Genomic DNA, 17087 nt, shown 5'->3' with positions numbered 1-17087 from the left:
ACGGCTATCAAACAAATTAATAAACATGGTATCAGTTTACCTGAGACAAAGCATCCCATTCCAAGTATGTTGACGAGAAGAGGTTACAGAGCTGCTTTGCTGAGCAGTTCTCTGTATCTATGGCTTTCTTAACATGACAGATGAGCCAGTCCTCTACAAAAGTATACATGGTCTCAGGTGCCAGAAGTGAGGCCGCCTTAACAGTTTCTAAGGTCTCTGAACGCACCTGGTAAAAAAGAATAAAGGGGAACATTAAACAGGTTTGTTGAATGTGTTTGATGATAGAGTGGAAGATATAGGGTGTTTTGGTCGAGGTGGTGTGCAAAGTGAGAGGGTTAGGGAAAATGATTTGGTAAACAGAGAAGAGGTAGTGAAAGCTTTGCGGAAGATGAAAGCCGGCAAGGCAGCAGGTTTGGATGGTATTGCAGTGGAATTTATTAAAAAAGTGGGTGACTGTATTGTTGACTGGTTGGTAAGGTTATTTAATGTATGTATGACTCACGGTGAGGTGCCTGAGGATTGGCGGAATGCGTGCATAGTGCCATTGTACAAAGGCAAAGGGGATAAGAGTGAGTGCTCAAATTACAGAGGTATAAGTTTGTTGAGTATTCCTGGTAAATTATATGGGAGGGTATTGATTGAGAGGGTGAAGGCATGTACAGAGCATCAGATTGGGGAAGAGCAGTGTGGTTTCAGAAGTGGTAGAGGATGTGTGGATCAGGTGTTTGCTTTGAAGAATGTATGTGAGAAATACTTAGAAAAGCAAATGGATTTGTATGTAGCATTTATGGATCTGGAGAAGGCATATGATAGAGTTGATAGAGATGCTCTGTGGAAGGTATTAAGAATATATGGTGTGGGAGGCAAGTTGTTAGAAGATGTGATAAGTTTTTATCGAGGATGTAAGGCATGTGTACGTGTAGGAAGAGAGGAAAGTGATTGGTTCTCAGTGAATGTAGGTTTGCGGCAGGGGTGTGTGATGTCTCCATGGTTGTTTAATTTGTTTATGGATGGGGTTGTTAGGGAGGTAAATGCAAGAGTTTTGGATAGAGGGGCAAGTATGAAGTCTGTTGGGGATGAGAGAGCTTGGGAAGTGAGTCAGTTGTTGTTCGCTGATGATACAGCGCTGGTGGCTGATTCATGTGAGAAACTGCAGAAGCTGGTGACTGAGTTTGGTAAAGTGTGTGGAAGAAGAAAGTTAAGAGTAAATGTGAATAAGAGCAAGGTTATTAGGTACAGTAGGGTTGAGGGTCAAGTCAATTGGGAGGTGAGTTTGAATGGAGAAAAACTGGAGGAAGTGAAGTGTTTTAGATATCTGGGAGTGGATCTGGCAGCGGATGGAACCATGGAAGCGGAAGTGGATCATAGGGTGGGGGAGGGGGCGAAAATTCTGGGAGCCTTGAAGAATGTGTGGAAGTCGAGAACATTATCTCGGAAAGCAAAAATGGGTATGTTTGAAGGAATAGTGGTTCCAACAATGTTGTATGGTTGCGAGGCGTGGGCTATGGATAGAGTTGTGCGCAGGAGGATGGATGTGCTGGAAATGAGATGTTTGAGGACAATGTGTGGTGTGAGGTGGTTTGATCGAGTGAGTAACGTAAGGGTAAGAGAGATGTGTGGAAATAAAAAGAGCGTGGTTGAGAGAGCAGAAGAGGGTGTTTTGAAGTGGTTTGGGAACATGGAGAGAATGAGTGAGGAAAGATTGACCAAGAGGATATATGTGTCGGAGGTGGAGGGAACGAGGAGAAGAGGGAGACCAAATTGGAGGTGGAAAGATGGAGTGAAAAAGATTCTGTGTGATCGGGGGCCTGAACATGCAGGAGGGTGAAAGGAGGGCAAGGAATAGAGTGAATTGGAGCAATGTGGTATACCGGGGTTGACGTGCTGTCAGTGGATTGAATCAAGGCATGTGAAGCGTCTGGGGTAAACCATGGAAAGCTGTGTAGGTATGTATATTTGCGTGTGTGGACATATGTATATACATGTGTATGGGGGGGGTTGGGCCATTTCTTTCGTCTGTTTCCTTGCGCTACCTCGCAAACGCGGGAGACAGCGACAAAGTATAATAATAATAATAAAAAAATTAAAAACTTTATGCTTTCTTAGGTCTGGTGACTCAAAAATCATAAAGTAGTAAAATTCATAACAGGAAAGCCATAATCATCTTGTTAACTAGGCAAAATAACATGTCTAGGTACCTTAAGCAATATCTACAATGAACCCTGTTCTAACAAATTGACTGGAGGATAAGTGACCTGTTAGAGGCTATATTCCATCACATATATTTCCTGGAGCATTAATAAATGAAATATCAACAAGATTAATAGAGACTTACCTTATTCCTTTGAGGCTGGAGGTGGTATGGGAGGAACAAAGACTACTCTGAATCAAAAGGAAATAGCTCCAGGGTAAACTGGAGCAAACTGAATCTCCAGGTCAGATATGAGGCAGGCTGCATGAGGTGCAAGCTATTTTCCCATGCTTATGATGATCAATCATTTTCAGCTTTTCAGAAATGCTGTTTCCTGAACCTCTTAGCACATGTAACACTAACAGCACTCTTATCTGCCATGATCTGATATGAAAAGGCAGGCCTTTGTACAATTATGAATACTGTAATTGTGGGAGAACAAGGATACTGAGTTTATATGTTGATCAAGTGGGCACTAATCATAGACTTGCAAGCAATAACCAAGCTATATCTTGTTTCATCTTGAAATTTCTACTTATATTACCTTTGTCTGTGTAAAGGTACAAAAATAGTAAGACAACTTCACTAACTCATTCTCCTTTGGAGCTCTACCTTACATGAAACAATGAAAAATCCAAATAACATCAGAAATGTATTTCAAAATCAGGATTTTTCATGAGTTCACTAATTCATGAAAAATTTGTGATCACCACAAACCTCGTGTCTTTATACAACTAATGAAAAAATATACATTATGATTTGTACTACTTACCACAATGTACATTGCAGTGATGGAGGACCAGACCAGACCCAGACCAGACTAAGAGCCAAATACAGCATTACATCATAAATTTCAAATTTGTTAGTTTATATTTCTACAAAACACTACACTCCTCAGCCACAAATGTCATTTCCCACTTGGGTATATATACACTGGACTTTATACACTAACACTAAGCAGGTACTTATACAGTAGTAGACTTTTTTCATACATTCTTGCCATTTCCCATGTGAGTGAGGAACAGAAGACAGAGCCTTAAAAGGAATAATCTTGCACTGTATTAAATTAACAAAACAGGAGATGCATACATTAAGGGACAAGCAGCACTTAATGTTCCCTAAGTGATGGTGCAACTTGACTCTGGTGAGTAGGGGAGGAGATGCATCAAACAAGTTAGCAAAGGAGCATACCGCTACATGGTGTACCACATAGGATGACAAAGTCAGATCAATAACAATCCATATTTTTTCCAATAATGACAGAAATTTTATTCGCTAATTTGCCACCACACTAATTTTTCACCATTCTAATGTACGCTGGGTTTTGTCCACACTACCATAACCACTTCACTTACCACATTACAGACAGGTACCAAACCATAAGATCCAGAAACCCACATATTTTTTAAACTCGCTAGTTTTGACTGTGGCAGGCTTTGTAGATCAAACTGACCCTTCTAAAGTAGGTCATTAATTTGTATCTCTTCAATACAATTTCATTCCTTAGTCTTCAGTGTTTATCGTATGTTTTACGTACATATTAGGCATCGTATGTTTTACGTACATATTAGGCAGTGTTCCAGAAAACAGAAAATCCTGAAATCCAGGTTGCCTCCAGTCCCAAGCTTTCCAGATGAATGGTTCAGTACCTGTATATCTTCATAACTCATTGTAGCTCGGACTAAATTCATATTAGTATGGGCTGGGCACCATCTTCCTCATATACCATCTTGTTCCCTAGTATCAAGCTAGGAGCTCTGTTCCTTTGAGATCTATTTCTATACATTCAAGTAATATTTCTTTGTTATTCCCCCATGAGGAGGTCTTGAAAAGCAGAAGAAAACTAGGAAGATGTTCCACTATTTTTCCTGTGTTATGAAGACTTTGCCTGCCCCACGGTGGTATCACTGTGTATCAACATCATTACAGTACATGTTAACTCACACTTTAGTCATCAAACAGATTCCCTGTTTACAGAGCAGTGCATACCACCTTAACCTCCCACTTAGGAATACAGCTTCCCCAAAGGAAAATGCTGTCTCTCCAGCTACAGGCCTGTTGTTTTCTGAAGTTTAGTTCTCTGCTAATAACTCACAAAGAAATTATTCTTAAGGGAATGCTGGGGATGACGGATTGAGGTATATAGCAATGTAGTGGGAATGTGATGGAGTGAACATTATGTCAAGCCATACAAGGTGAGTTTCTACATTTCAGTAAGCAACAGGCATTTGTACCTGTTAGACTTTCCTCAGACCCCACTGAGTAAGCTACTATGTCAGTGTCAAAAAAATCATGGCTACAGTGTGAGAACCCACTGGATTAGCTACTGTAATTATGGTAATGTCCCAACGAAAAATCTTGAATTCCGATACACATCTGGCCCCATGTATCAAAGGCAGTTTTTCTCCTGAGCAGATTTTTAACATCAAAGAGATATGATTAATTTGAAAAAAAAAAATGCCTTCGAGAAAATACTTTTCCCAAGAAGAGAAGACTGTGCAAGAAGTCAAAAAAATTATCAACAGAATTCATTGTACAGTAAGTATATCATAGTATTCTACATTTCCCAGTATGTGTGTGCTATAAAACTTTTCACTGGTATAATATTTGGTAATTTCTTACCAAAAAAAAGACCCCCAATCTCTAATAATTACATTATTTGATTTATGCATTTTGGATTCACACCACTATTTTCAAGAAAGTAACTACTACACACATCACAAAGTCCCTGTATCCAAAATGTCAGGAAACAAAATTTACAAGAGACAGTGCTAGAAATGCACCAAAGGTGATACAAAAAATCACCACTTTTGAGGTGAAAAAAGAAATACTTAAAGGTAAAAAATAATGCTGTCCACAATGGATCTCCATATCACACATGTTATAGTCACCCAGTTGAAAGGTGAATCACTGAAAACTCTCTCTTAAGGAATGCATACTGAGTGTTCAACTGGATATGTCTGTATTGTAAACCACTGTACACCTATAAGCAGGTAAGAGAAAAGGACACTGTATGTTCCTGAAAAAAGTGCAAAGTGATGTACAACAGGCTGTTGCATTTCCTCCTGACACCCAGCATCCCGGAACTATATCAGGAATTAACAGACTATTCAGTTACATCCAAAATCAGTCCAATGGATTCTTACCTGACCAGACTAAATTTGCAATTTAATAGACCTTCACAGAAATTTCCATTAGATCCCATACCTGGCTTAGTGGGGTCCATTAAAAACCTAATTCTGATACACTGAAGTCCATCAGAATGGGATTTTACTGTAATATGGAGGTGACATGCTGTGAATGGGTTAAACCAGGACATATGAAGTGGTTTGGGAAAATTAGAGAGGTTTGTGAGGCCTGGTCGAGGATAAGGGGGCTCTGGTTTCGGTGAGTTATACACGACAGGTATAGAGCATTTGTAAGTTAATGATGCTATTTCTGCATCAGTTCCTGGCACTACCTTGCTAACATGGGAAAAGGCAAACATGAACATGTATGAAAAAAAAATTCAGTAAAATAAAATTTCTCTCTTCTAGTGCATATGCTCACAAATTTGAAGCAACTATCTATTTAAACTTAGTCCTGGCTTAGCAATGGATAAACATTCCTGGTAAACAACTTAGTATTCACTGGATAGTGATAGTGAATCCCATTTTACCCTAGGGTTCAATGTAATAAAGAGGGATTACATTCTTGTAGATTTCTTTACCTAATTTTCACACAAAAATGTGTACAAAATACATACAGAGAAGTCAGGATACATTACAACTTTCTTTAAGTATCTAAGCAAAAAGAAAACGGAGAATATTTTTTCAAGTGCAATATGTATATTATCCAGTACTGCAACACACAAGACTTGGAGATACATTCATGAATCTCAGACCTACCATCCCCCTACCCCCCAGCCCACTTTTATCACTCAAACATGGCATTCATAAGAGGTGTATTCATACACAATGCACTCAATTACACAAATAGCAATAAACATAATATATAAGTGAAAACTACTGTAGTTGACAAGTGTATTCACCATTAGAAGCAGACATGCTGGCACAAGTGAACACAGTTAAAGGTAGCAGAGAGTTTAATTGGAGTGAGAAGAGAATAATATGAATAATATGGAATGAGATCCTGCAAATTACTTGAATTCCTTCGATAGGATTTGGTGAATATTCCACTCTACTTATAAATATGAATTTACCAAACACAAATATAACAAACCTTGTAAAAGAAGTGAGAATATTCTTCATCACTGTCAAAGTCAAGGCGGGAATACTGACAGCTCTCAGATTCATTCTTAGAAGGGTAGCCATGTTTCATTATCTGCAAAATGACATAGTACACTGACTTTCCTCTCATTGTTCTTTAAACAGATAAACCATTTCAAATATGATAATCATCACATTACTGTCCCACTTCCTAAAGGAAGTCCTGCTTCATCACATGAAATAAGAATAGATTTTGGAAGACACTTTTTCTTCATCATGCTTCAGCTGTAATAGTTATTTCTTAACATCTTCAATGGGCAAGTTGGACAAAAACAATATAATGAAAAAATGGATTAGCAGTACTCAAAGAAAAGGCACCATGTTAATCACTAAAGGAGTACCTATAACCTGAATATGTTTTCAGATGATGAAAATGTCATGGGGAAGTGAAAAGCACGGAGGACTACACTTACAAGGAGACCTTGATACACTCCAAAGTTGGTCTAATACGAGGCTGATGAAGTACAACCCAATCAAATCTAAAGTTACAAGGATAAGTCACAGCAAACAGCAAACGTGAGAAATATATTCAAGTTCATGAATAAATAAAATATTCAGAACACTGTTGCCATGCTACATTGGGCCAAAATTAGAAGAGAAACCTAAAGAGCTACCAAAAAAGGTCCAGAGGACAGCAACAAAGATAGTGCCAAACTTAAGAGAAATGAGCCACTGGGAAATGCTAGAGTCCTTAAATTAGTCCACCCTGAAAGAGAGGAGAGTGAAGGGGACCTGATCACAATCTTTAAAGTTTTTTAAACAAACTGATGACAGAGGCATAGAACAGTTCTTCGAGATATATAGGAAAGTAAAACCAAATGGCATACAGTAACATGAAATTTAGCAAGAAACTTGATAAAAAGAGATGTGAAAAAGTACTTTTACAGAATAAGAGTAGTGGATAAATGGAATAAAATTACAAAGACATGCTTAGTGAAGGCAGCATACAAAAACTTGGGAAGTTGTACAATAGAAAAATAATTTTCAAGAGATGAAGCCCCATGTTTAAAACTCCCTCCCCATATGATACAAACAGGCAATTACAGGTGTGTTTTTTATATTTCTCCCATTTTTCAAATCAGCGAGGTAGTAACAGGAACAGATAAAGAGAGAATGGTCCCATTTACTCACATGCAATTTCTAGCTGTCATGTATAATGCATCAAAATTAGAGCTCCATGCTGACAACCAGGCACTGTGGATTTCCAATGCTTCAAATGCTCTGGTTCAGCCCACCAACACCACATCACCCCAGCATACCACACCACTCCAATTTGGTCTATTCCTTGTGCATCTCACACTTTCCTTCTATATGTACAGGCCTCAAACACTATAAGCATCTTTAACTCCTCCCTCCTATCCCCACCTTGGTTTTCCACTTACTCTTATTCCCATCACTTCTGACATATGAGCATGCTTTGTCATCTTTTCCTCACTCAAACTATCCAAAACACTTCAGCACTCCTGCCTCAGCTCTCTCATATATACTTGTCTTACTATGACACATTTCTCTTACCCTGACATTTTATTCTTCAATCTACTACGAAGGTTAGAAGCAGAGGACTGGAAATCCTCCCCCCAAATGGAGGAACAGAGGAAAAAGCCTAATGAAAATCTTTCCTTCCTCTCAGGTTCGGTCATCTGTTGACACTACCTCACTAATGCAGCACTCCTTTAAGAAACTCTAATTAAGGGGTGGCTAAAGCAAAAGAGTCTCCACTTATCCCTGGCCTTACAAGCCTCCCTCATATACACCATTCCATTCATTCTTCCACCATTGCTCTTCATCTAGTACTCTTCCACTCTATTTCCCCATGTCATAGTTGGTATTCCTCTAACACCAACCCCTTTAATTGTACTATCATGCATCCTCCTTGTAAACTTCCCATCTTGCATTCTTCCTACATGCCCAAGCCTTTGCATTCTCTGCCATACCATATTTCTCATACACCAACTCATTTCTTACTTTATTCCTTACTTAAAGTCATACCATATGCTCCTCTTAAAAAGCTCATTTCCACAGCTTGGATCCCTGACCTCTGTGATTCATTACATGTCCATGTTTTGGCTGCATAGGTCAGGGTACATTTCCAAACTTACACCTCTAACTTCATTACTCTAATGGGGACCCAATGATTCTTCTACCTCGTAATGCTCTCTCCCTTATCTCTCCTTCATATCACCAAACTTACCCAAGATAGCTCCATAATACTTAGATTCTCTTACCTCTTCCAGCGTGTTTCCCTCTATAGGATTTTATGAAATCTATACTTTGGCTACGATGAAACTTCTAGGAAGTTTAAGAAAAGCACACTATGAGTGAACACATACCTGTTCTTTTTCTGTGTGCCTACCACGCCTCTTTATAATTTTTCCTTGCTACTGCTTTAGTCCAATTTCTCAAGTCTAAAGATATGAAAAAGCTGCATATGTGACCAAAGTGTCATCTAAGGAAGAAAAAAGATAATATAAAGAGATAATAACACATAACAATCAAGTGCAAATACATGGAGGACAGAAGAGGTTAGAAATGCTGTGGAAGAGAAGAAAAGGGCATATGATATATTACTCAATACAAATGTACCAGTGAAAGCTCAGAAAAGGAGGAGGGAAGAATACAAAATATGTGGAAGAGAAGAAAAAGGGATATGGTAGATTGCTCAATATGAATGTACCTGGGGATAGGGGAGCAAAAATACTTCCCATGCATATCTCATATCTCATGTGTCGAAGAAGGCGACTAAAGGGGACAGGAGCGAGGGCTAGAAACCCTCCCCTCCTTGTATTTTAACTTTCTAAAAGGGGAAACAGAAGAAGGAGTCAAGCAGGGAGTGCTCATCCTCCTCGAAGGCTCACATTGGGGTGTCTAAATGTGTGTGGATGTAACCAAGATGAGAAAAAAGGAGAGATAGGTAGTATGTTTGAGGAAAGGAACCTGGATGTTTTGGCTCTGAGTGAAACGAAGCTCAAGGGTAAAGGGGAAGAGTGGTTTGGGAATGCCTTGGGAGTAAAGTCAGGGGTTAGTGAGAGGACAAGAGCAAGGGAAGGAGTAGCACTACTCCTGAAACAGGAGTGGTGGGAGTATGTGATAGAGTGTGAGAAAGTAAACTCTAGACTGATATGGGTAAAACTGAAAGTGGATGGAGAGAGATGGGTGATTACTGGTGCATGAAAAGAAAGATCATGAGAGGCAAATGTTTTAGGAGCAGCTGAGTGTGTTAGCAGTTTTGATACACGAGACCGTGTTATAGTGATGGGTAATTTGAATGCAAAGGTGAGTAATGTGGCAGTTGAGGGAATAATTGGAGTACATGGGGGTGTTCAGTGTTGTAAATGGAAATGGTGAAAAGCTTGTATATTTATGTGCTGATTGGGAATACCTGGTTTAAAAAGAGAGATATACATAAGTATAGGTATGTAAGTAGGAGAGATGGTCAGAGAGCGTTATTGGAATACATGTTAATTGATAGGTGCGTGAAAGAGAGACTTTTGGATGTTAATATGCTGAGAGGTGCAACTGGAGGGATGTCTGATCATTACCTTGTGGAGGCAAAAGTGAAGATTTGCAAAGATTTTCAGAAAACAAGAGAGAATGTTGGGGTGAAGAGAGTGGTGAAAGAAAGTGAGCTTGGGAAGGAAACTTGTGTGAGGAAGTGCCAGGAGAGACTGAGTACAGAATGGAAAAAGGTGAGAACAAAGGACGTAAGGGGAGTGGGGGAGGAATGGGATGTATTTAGGGAAGCAGTGATGGCTTGTGCAAAAGATGCTTGTGGCATGAGAAGCATGGGAAGTGGGCAGATTAGAAAGGGTAGTGAGTGGTGGGATAAAGAAGTAAGATTACAAGTGAAAGAAAAGAGAGAGGCATTTGGGGTTGAGGGACAAGTCAATTAGGAGGTAAGTTTGAAAGGAGAAAAACTGGAGGAAGTGAAGTGTTTTAGATATCTGGGAGTGGATTTGGCAGCAGATGGAACAGTGGAAGCGGAAGTGAATCATAGGGTGGGGGAGGGAGCGAAAGTTCTGGGAGTGCTGAAAAATGTGTGGAAGTCGAGAACGTTATCTCGGAAAGCAAAAATGGGTATGTTTGAAGGAACAGTGGTTACAAGAATGTTGTATGGTTGCGAGGCGTAGGCTATAGATAGAGTTGTGCGGAGGAGGGTGGATGAGCTGGAAATGAGATGTTTGAGGACAATATGTGATGTGAGGTGGTTTGATCGAGTAAGTAATGAAAGGGTAAGAGAGATGTGTGGTAATAAAAATAGTGTGGTTGAGAGAGCAGAAGAGGGTGTTTTGAAATGGTTTGGTCACATGGAGAGAATGAGTGAGGAAAGATTGACAAAGAGGATATATGTGTCAAAGGTGGAGTGAACGAGGAGAAGCGGGAGACCAAATTGAAGGTGGAAAGATGGAGTGAAAAAGATTTTGAGCAATCAGAGCCTGAACATGCAGGAGGGTGAAAGGCATGCAAGGAATAGAGTGAATTGGAACGATGTGGTATACCAGGGTCGACATGCTGTCAATGGATTGGACAAGGGCATGTGAAGCGTCTGGGGTAAACCATGGAAAGTTCTGTGGGGTCTGGATGTGGAGAGGGAGCTGTGGTTTCGGTGCATTATACATTCATTATACTATTCGCCATTTCCCGCATCAGCGAGGTAGCGTTAAGAACAGAGGACTGGGCCTCTGAGGAAACATCCTCATCCAGCCCCCTTTTCTGTTCCTTCCTTTGCTGTCTCCTGCGTTTGCGAGGTAGCGCAAGGAAACAGACGAAAGAAATGGCCCAACCCACCCCCATACACATGTATATACATACATCCACACACGCAAATATACATACCTACACAGCTTTCCATGGTTTACCCTAGACACTTCACATGCCCTGATTCAATCCACTGACAGCACGTCAACCCTGGTATACCACATCGATCCAATTCACTCTATTCCTTGCCCTCCTTTCACCCTCCTGCATGTTCAGGCCCCAATCACACAAAATCTTTTTCACTCCATCTTTCCACCTCCAATTTGGTCTCCCACTTCTCCTCATTCCCTCCACCTCCGACACATATATCCTCTTGGTCAATCTTTCCTCACTCATTCTCTCCATGTGCCCAAACCATTTCAAAACACCCTCTTCTGCTCTCTCAACCACGCTCTTTTTATTTCCACACATCTCTCTTACCCTTACGTTACTTACTCGATCAAACCACCTCACACCACACATTGTCCTCAAACATCTCATTTCCAGCACATCCACCCTCCTGTGCACAACTCTATCCATAGCCCACGCCTCGCAACCATACAACATTGTTGGAACCACTATTCCTTCAAACATACCCATTTTTGCTTTCTGAGATAATGTTCTCGACTTCCACACATTCTTCAAGGCTCCCAGAATTTTCGCCCCCTCTCTCACCCTATGATCCACTTCCGCTTCCATGGTTCCATCCGCTGCCAGATCCACACCCAGATATCTAAAACACTTTACTTCCTCCAGTTTTTCTCCATTCAAACTTACCTCCCAATTGACTTGACCCTCAACCCTACTGTACCTAATAACCTTGCTCTTATTCACATTTACTCTTAACTTTCTTCTTTCACACACTTTACCAAAATCAGTCACCAGTTCTGCAGTTTCTCACATGAATCAGCCACCAGTGCTGTATCATCAGCGAACAACAACTAACTCACTTCCCAAGCTCTCTCATCCCCAACAGACTTCATACTTGCCCCTCTTTCCAAAACTCTTGCATTCACCTCCCTAACAACCTCATCCATAAACAAATTAAACAACCATGGAGACATCTCACACCCCCGCCGCAAACCTACATTCACTGAGAACCAATCACTTTCCTCTCTTCCTACATGTACACATGCCTTACATCCTCGATAAAAACTTTTCACTGCTTCTAACAACTTGCCTCCCACACCATATATTCTTAATACCTTCCACAGAGCATCTCTATCAACTCTATCATATGCCTTCTCCAGATCCATAAATGCTACATACAAATCCATTTGCTTTTCTAAGTATTTCTCACATACATTCTTCAAAGCAAACACCTGATCCACACATCCTCTACCACTTCTGAAACCACACTGCTCCTCCCCAACCTGATGCTCTGTACATGCCTTCACCCTCTCAATCAATACTCTCCCATATAATTTACCAGGAATACTCAACAAACTTATACCTCTGAAATTTGAGCACTCACTCTTATCCCCTTTGCCTTTGTACAATGGCACTATGCACGCATTCCGCCAATCCTCAGGCACCTCACCATGAGTCATACATACATTAAATAACCTTACCAACCAGTCAATAATACAGTCACCCCCTTTTTTAATAAATTCCACTGCAATACCATCCAAACCTGCTGCCTTGCCGGCTTTCATCTTCTGCAAAGCTTTTACTACCTCTTCTCTGTTTACCAAATCATTTTCCCTAACCCTCTCACTTTGCACACCACCTCGACCAAAACACCCTATATCTGCCACTCTATCATCAAACACATTCAACAAACCTTCAAAATACTCACTCCATCTCCTCACATCACCACTACTTGTTATCACCTCCCCATTTGCGCCCTTCACTGAAGTTCCCATTTGCTCCCTTGTCTTACGCACTTTATTTACCTCCTTCCAGAACATCTTTTTATTCTCCCTAAAATTTAATGATACTCTCTCACCCCAACTCTCATTTGCCCTCTTTTTCACCTCTTGCACCTTTCTCTTGACCTCCTGTCTCTTTCTTTTATACATCTCCCACTCAATTGCATTTTTTCCCTGCAAAAATCGTCCAAATGCCTCTCTCTTCTCTTTCACTAATAATCTTACTTCTTCATCCCACCACTCACTACCCTTTCTAATCAACCCACCTCCCACTCTTCTCATGCCACAAGCATCTTTTGCGCAATCCATCACTGATTCCCTAAATACATCCCATTCCTCCCCCACTCCCCTTACTTCCATTGTTCTCACCTTTTTCCATTCTGTACTCAGTCTCTCCTGGTACTTCCTCACACAAGTCTCCTTCCCAAGCTCACTTACTCTCACCACCCTCTTCACCCCAACATTCATTCTTCTTTTCTGAAAACCCATACAAATCTTCACCTTAGCCTCCACAAGATAATGATCAGACATCCCTCCACTTGCACCTCTCAGCACATTAACATCCAAAAGTCTCTCTTTCGCGCGCCTGTCAATTAACACGTAATCCAATAATGCTCTCTGGCCATCTCTCCTACTTACATACGTATACTTATGTATATCTCGCTTTTTAAACCAGGTATTCCCAATCACCAGTCCTTTTTCAGCACATAAATCTACAAGCTCTTCACCATTTCCATTTACAACACTGAACACCCCATGTATACCAATTATTCCCTCAACTGCCACATTACTCACCTTTGCATTCAAATCACCCATCACTATAACCCGGTCTCGTGCATCAAAACCACTAACACACTCATTCAGCTGCTCCCAAAACACTTGCCTCTCATGATCTTTCTTCTCATGCCCAGGTGCATATGCACCAATAATCACCCATCTCTCTCCATCAACTTTCAGTTTTACCCATATTAATCGAGAATTTATTTTCTTACATTCTATCACATACTCCCACAACTCCTGTTTCAGGAGTACTGCTACTCCTTCCCTTCTTGCTCTTGTCCTCTCACTAACCCCTGACTTTACTCCCAAGACATTCCCAAACCACTCTTCCCCTTTACCCTTAAGCTTCGTTTCACTCAGAGCCAAAACATCCAGGTTCCTTTCCTCAAACATACTACCTATCTCTCCTTTTTTCACATCTTGGTTACATCCACACACATTTAGACATCCCAGTCTGAGCCTTCGAGGAGGATGAGCACTCCCCGCGTGACTCCTTCTTCTGTTTCCCATTTTAGAAAGTGAACATGTTGGAAGTGAAATGCCTGAGGACATAATGTGTCGTGATTGGGTTTGAGTACAGAAAGAGTGAAACTGAAAGAAAGGTGTGCTAGTAAGAGTACTGTGATTGAGAAGCTTATTGGGTGTTCAGAAATGGATTGGACATGTGGAGAACTTGAGTGAAGGAGTGCTTGACCAAGAAGATATACTTGTCCAAAGTGAAGGGAGCAGTGATAGAGGGGAAAACTGAGAAGGAGACAGAGGTATGGAATGAAAGATGCTTTGGATGACCTGGGCCTAAGCATTCAGAAGCATGAGAGGCATTCATAGATTGGAATGAATCGGATTGAATTGGTATACAGGGGATGATAAACTGTCATTGGGCTGAATCACGGCATATGAGGCAGTCAGTAGAAACCATGGAATGATCATTCAGGCTTGGCTTTGGATAAGGTGCTATGCTTTCTGTGCATTATATATGACAGCTAGAGAGTGGGCAGGGGCAAATGGGGCTATTATTCATCTCTTCCTGCTACCTTGTTGAAGTGGGAAGTGGCTGACAAGTATGGAACAAAATGTGCATTAATGTGCTAGTGTCCCATCCAGACACCATTATCATTGTATACCCATAAATGAATGAGGATGTATTAGCTACTGACTTGACCATTTAGATATTTTTTCCTTAAGATATTTTGCATGGGCTGTGTGCAACATAAGTGATCATATTGACCTTTTTGATTTTTAAGATTGGCCTTTTTTATGGTAAAGATAACCCCTCATTGTACTAGTCTTTCTTGTTTTTGCTGATGGTTATGATTCTCAGAAAGATTGGAATAATCACATATAATGTGAGTGAATATGTATTTCCATCTAAACAGTTTTACCATTTCGCACCCAAGAGTTGAACTCAAACTACTAAGAATGGTGAGTGGGTGGTGTAACCACTTAACCACCAATGAGCTGAAACCTCTCTCTCTCTCTCTCAAACTGCTACCAGGGCCTTGCCCCCACACTGTGGGCCTGTAGAGTGAGGTAGTGTAGGTTCAGTTCTTGGGTGTGCAGTGGTAAAATTGTTTAGATTGATTTACTTGGGAGCATAACACATTCTAATATATATATACATTACCCTTCAGGCCCATAGTTATAGATATAGACAGTAGATCCCTGCTGTCCAGAAAGACAGGTTTTAGCTTATCTGTGGTTAGTGGTTATGCTGTCCACTTCCAGTTCTTGGGAGCTCAGGTTCAGCTCTGAGTTGTGCATTGATAACTTTGTTTAGTTTGATTTACATATGAATTTAACATGTTCTCATAGATATCTCCATATTAAAGCATGATGAAAATTCTTTGATCCAGTTTTCATGCAGGGGTTGGCAATGCTGTTTCCTGTGAGGCGGGGTGGCACCGGGTATGGATGAAGGCTAACAAGTATGAATATGCACATTTGTATATATGTATTTGTCTGTGTATGTGTATGTATATGTGTGTGTGTTGATATGTATGTGTAAGTATATGTACGTGTATGTGTTTTCATGTATATTTGTGTGTATAGGAGTGGATGGGTCTTTTCATCTGTTTCTTGGCACTGCCTCACTGACGTGTGAAATGGCAGTCAAGAATAATGATAAAAGAAAAAAAAATTTTATCCCTGGGGATAGGGAAAAAAGAATACTTCCCACATATTCCTTGTGTATTGTAGAAGGCGACTAAAACAGGTGGGAGCAGGGGGCTGGAAATCCTACCTTCCAGTTTTAATTTTCCAAAAGCAGGAACAGAGAAGGGGCCCTGTGAAACTTTCCCCATTAAGGTTCAGCCCTCTGTTCTTGATGTTATGTTGCTAAGATTGGGAAATGGTGAATATTTATGAAAAAGAAATCATAGAAACAATATTTATGAATTACAAAGTAAAAATTGTGAGTGATCTGTTTGCTGCCAGAAGACACACTAGAGGGATGCTCAAAACTCATTTTTTCATACATGATCACCATTTCTCATGTTAGTGAGGTAGTGCCAGGAACAGACAAAGAAAGCATGCATTTGCTTAATCCATTCTCTAGCTGTCATGTGTAATGCATCGACTACAGCTTCCTATCCACAACCAGGCCCCACAAACCTTTCCATGGTTTACCTCAGCTGTTTCACATACCCTGATTCAGTTTACTGACAGCACATCAACCCTTGTATACCACATTATTTTTTTTCACTTTATCTCGTGTATGCTTTTCACCCTCTAGCATGTTCAGCACCCAGTCACTCAAGGTCTTTTTCCCTTCATCCTCCAATCACCAATTTGTTTTACCCCTTCTTGTTCCCTCCACTTTTGACACATATCCTCTTTGTCAACCTCTCCTAACTCATTTTCTCCGTTTGTTTAAATCATTTTAGCATGCTTTCTTCAGCCCTCTCAAACACACTCTTTTTATTACAACTCTCTATTATTATACTTTTATTTCTTAGCGGGGGGCTGGAAATCCTCCCCTCTCGTTTTTTTTTTTAATTTTCCAAAAGAAGGAACAGAGAAGAGGGCCAGGTGAGGATATTCCCTCAAAGGCCCAGTCCTCTGTTCTTAACGCTACCTCGCTATCGCGGGAAATAGCGAATAGTATGAAAAAAAAAAAAAATATATATATATATATATATATATATATATATATATATATATATTGCTTTCATACTATTCGCCATTTCCCACATTAGCGAGGTAGCGTTAAGAACAGAGGGCTAGGCCTTTAAGGGAATATCCTCA

General features: G+C 40.4%; 1 protein-coding gene across 2 annotated transcripts in view; it reads right to left on the bottom strand.

The window, feature by feature from the left end:
- The window catches only part of Ranbp21 (exportin-5-like protein Ranbp21), an 81688-nt gene that overhangs the window by 29397 nt on the left and 35204 nt on the right, over positions 1-17087 (bottom strand). For both annotated transcript variants that reach the window (XM_071676388.1, XM_071676390.1), the window contains exons 10-11: positions 6413-6514; positions 41-226 (exon numbers count right to left, since the gene is read on the bottom strand). In XM_071676388.1, coding sequence (XP_071532489.1) covers positions 41-226; positions 6413-6514 — 288 coding nt within the window. The remainder of the gene's footprint in view (positions 1-40; positions 227-6412; positions 6515-17087) is intronic.

The sequence above is a fragment of the Panulirus ornatus genome, chromosome 23, assembly GCF_036320965.1.
Source record: "Panulirus ornatus isolate Po-2019 chromosome 23, ASM3632096v1, whole genome shotgun sequence".
NCBI classification, from domain to species: domain Eukaryota; kingdom Metazoa; phylum Arthropoda; class Malacostraca; order Decapoda; family Palinuridae; genus Panulirus; species Panulirus ornatus.
This window is presented reverse-complemented; position numbering and strand designations above follow the sequence as displayed.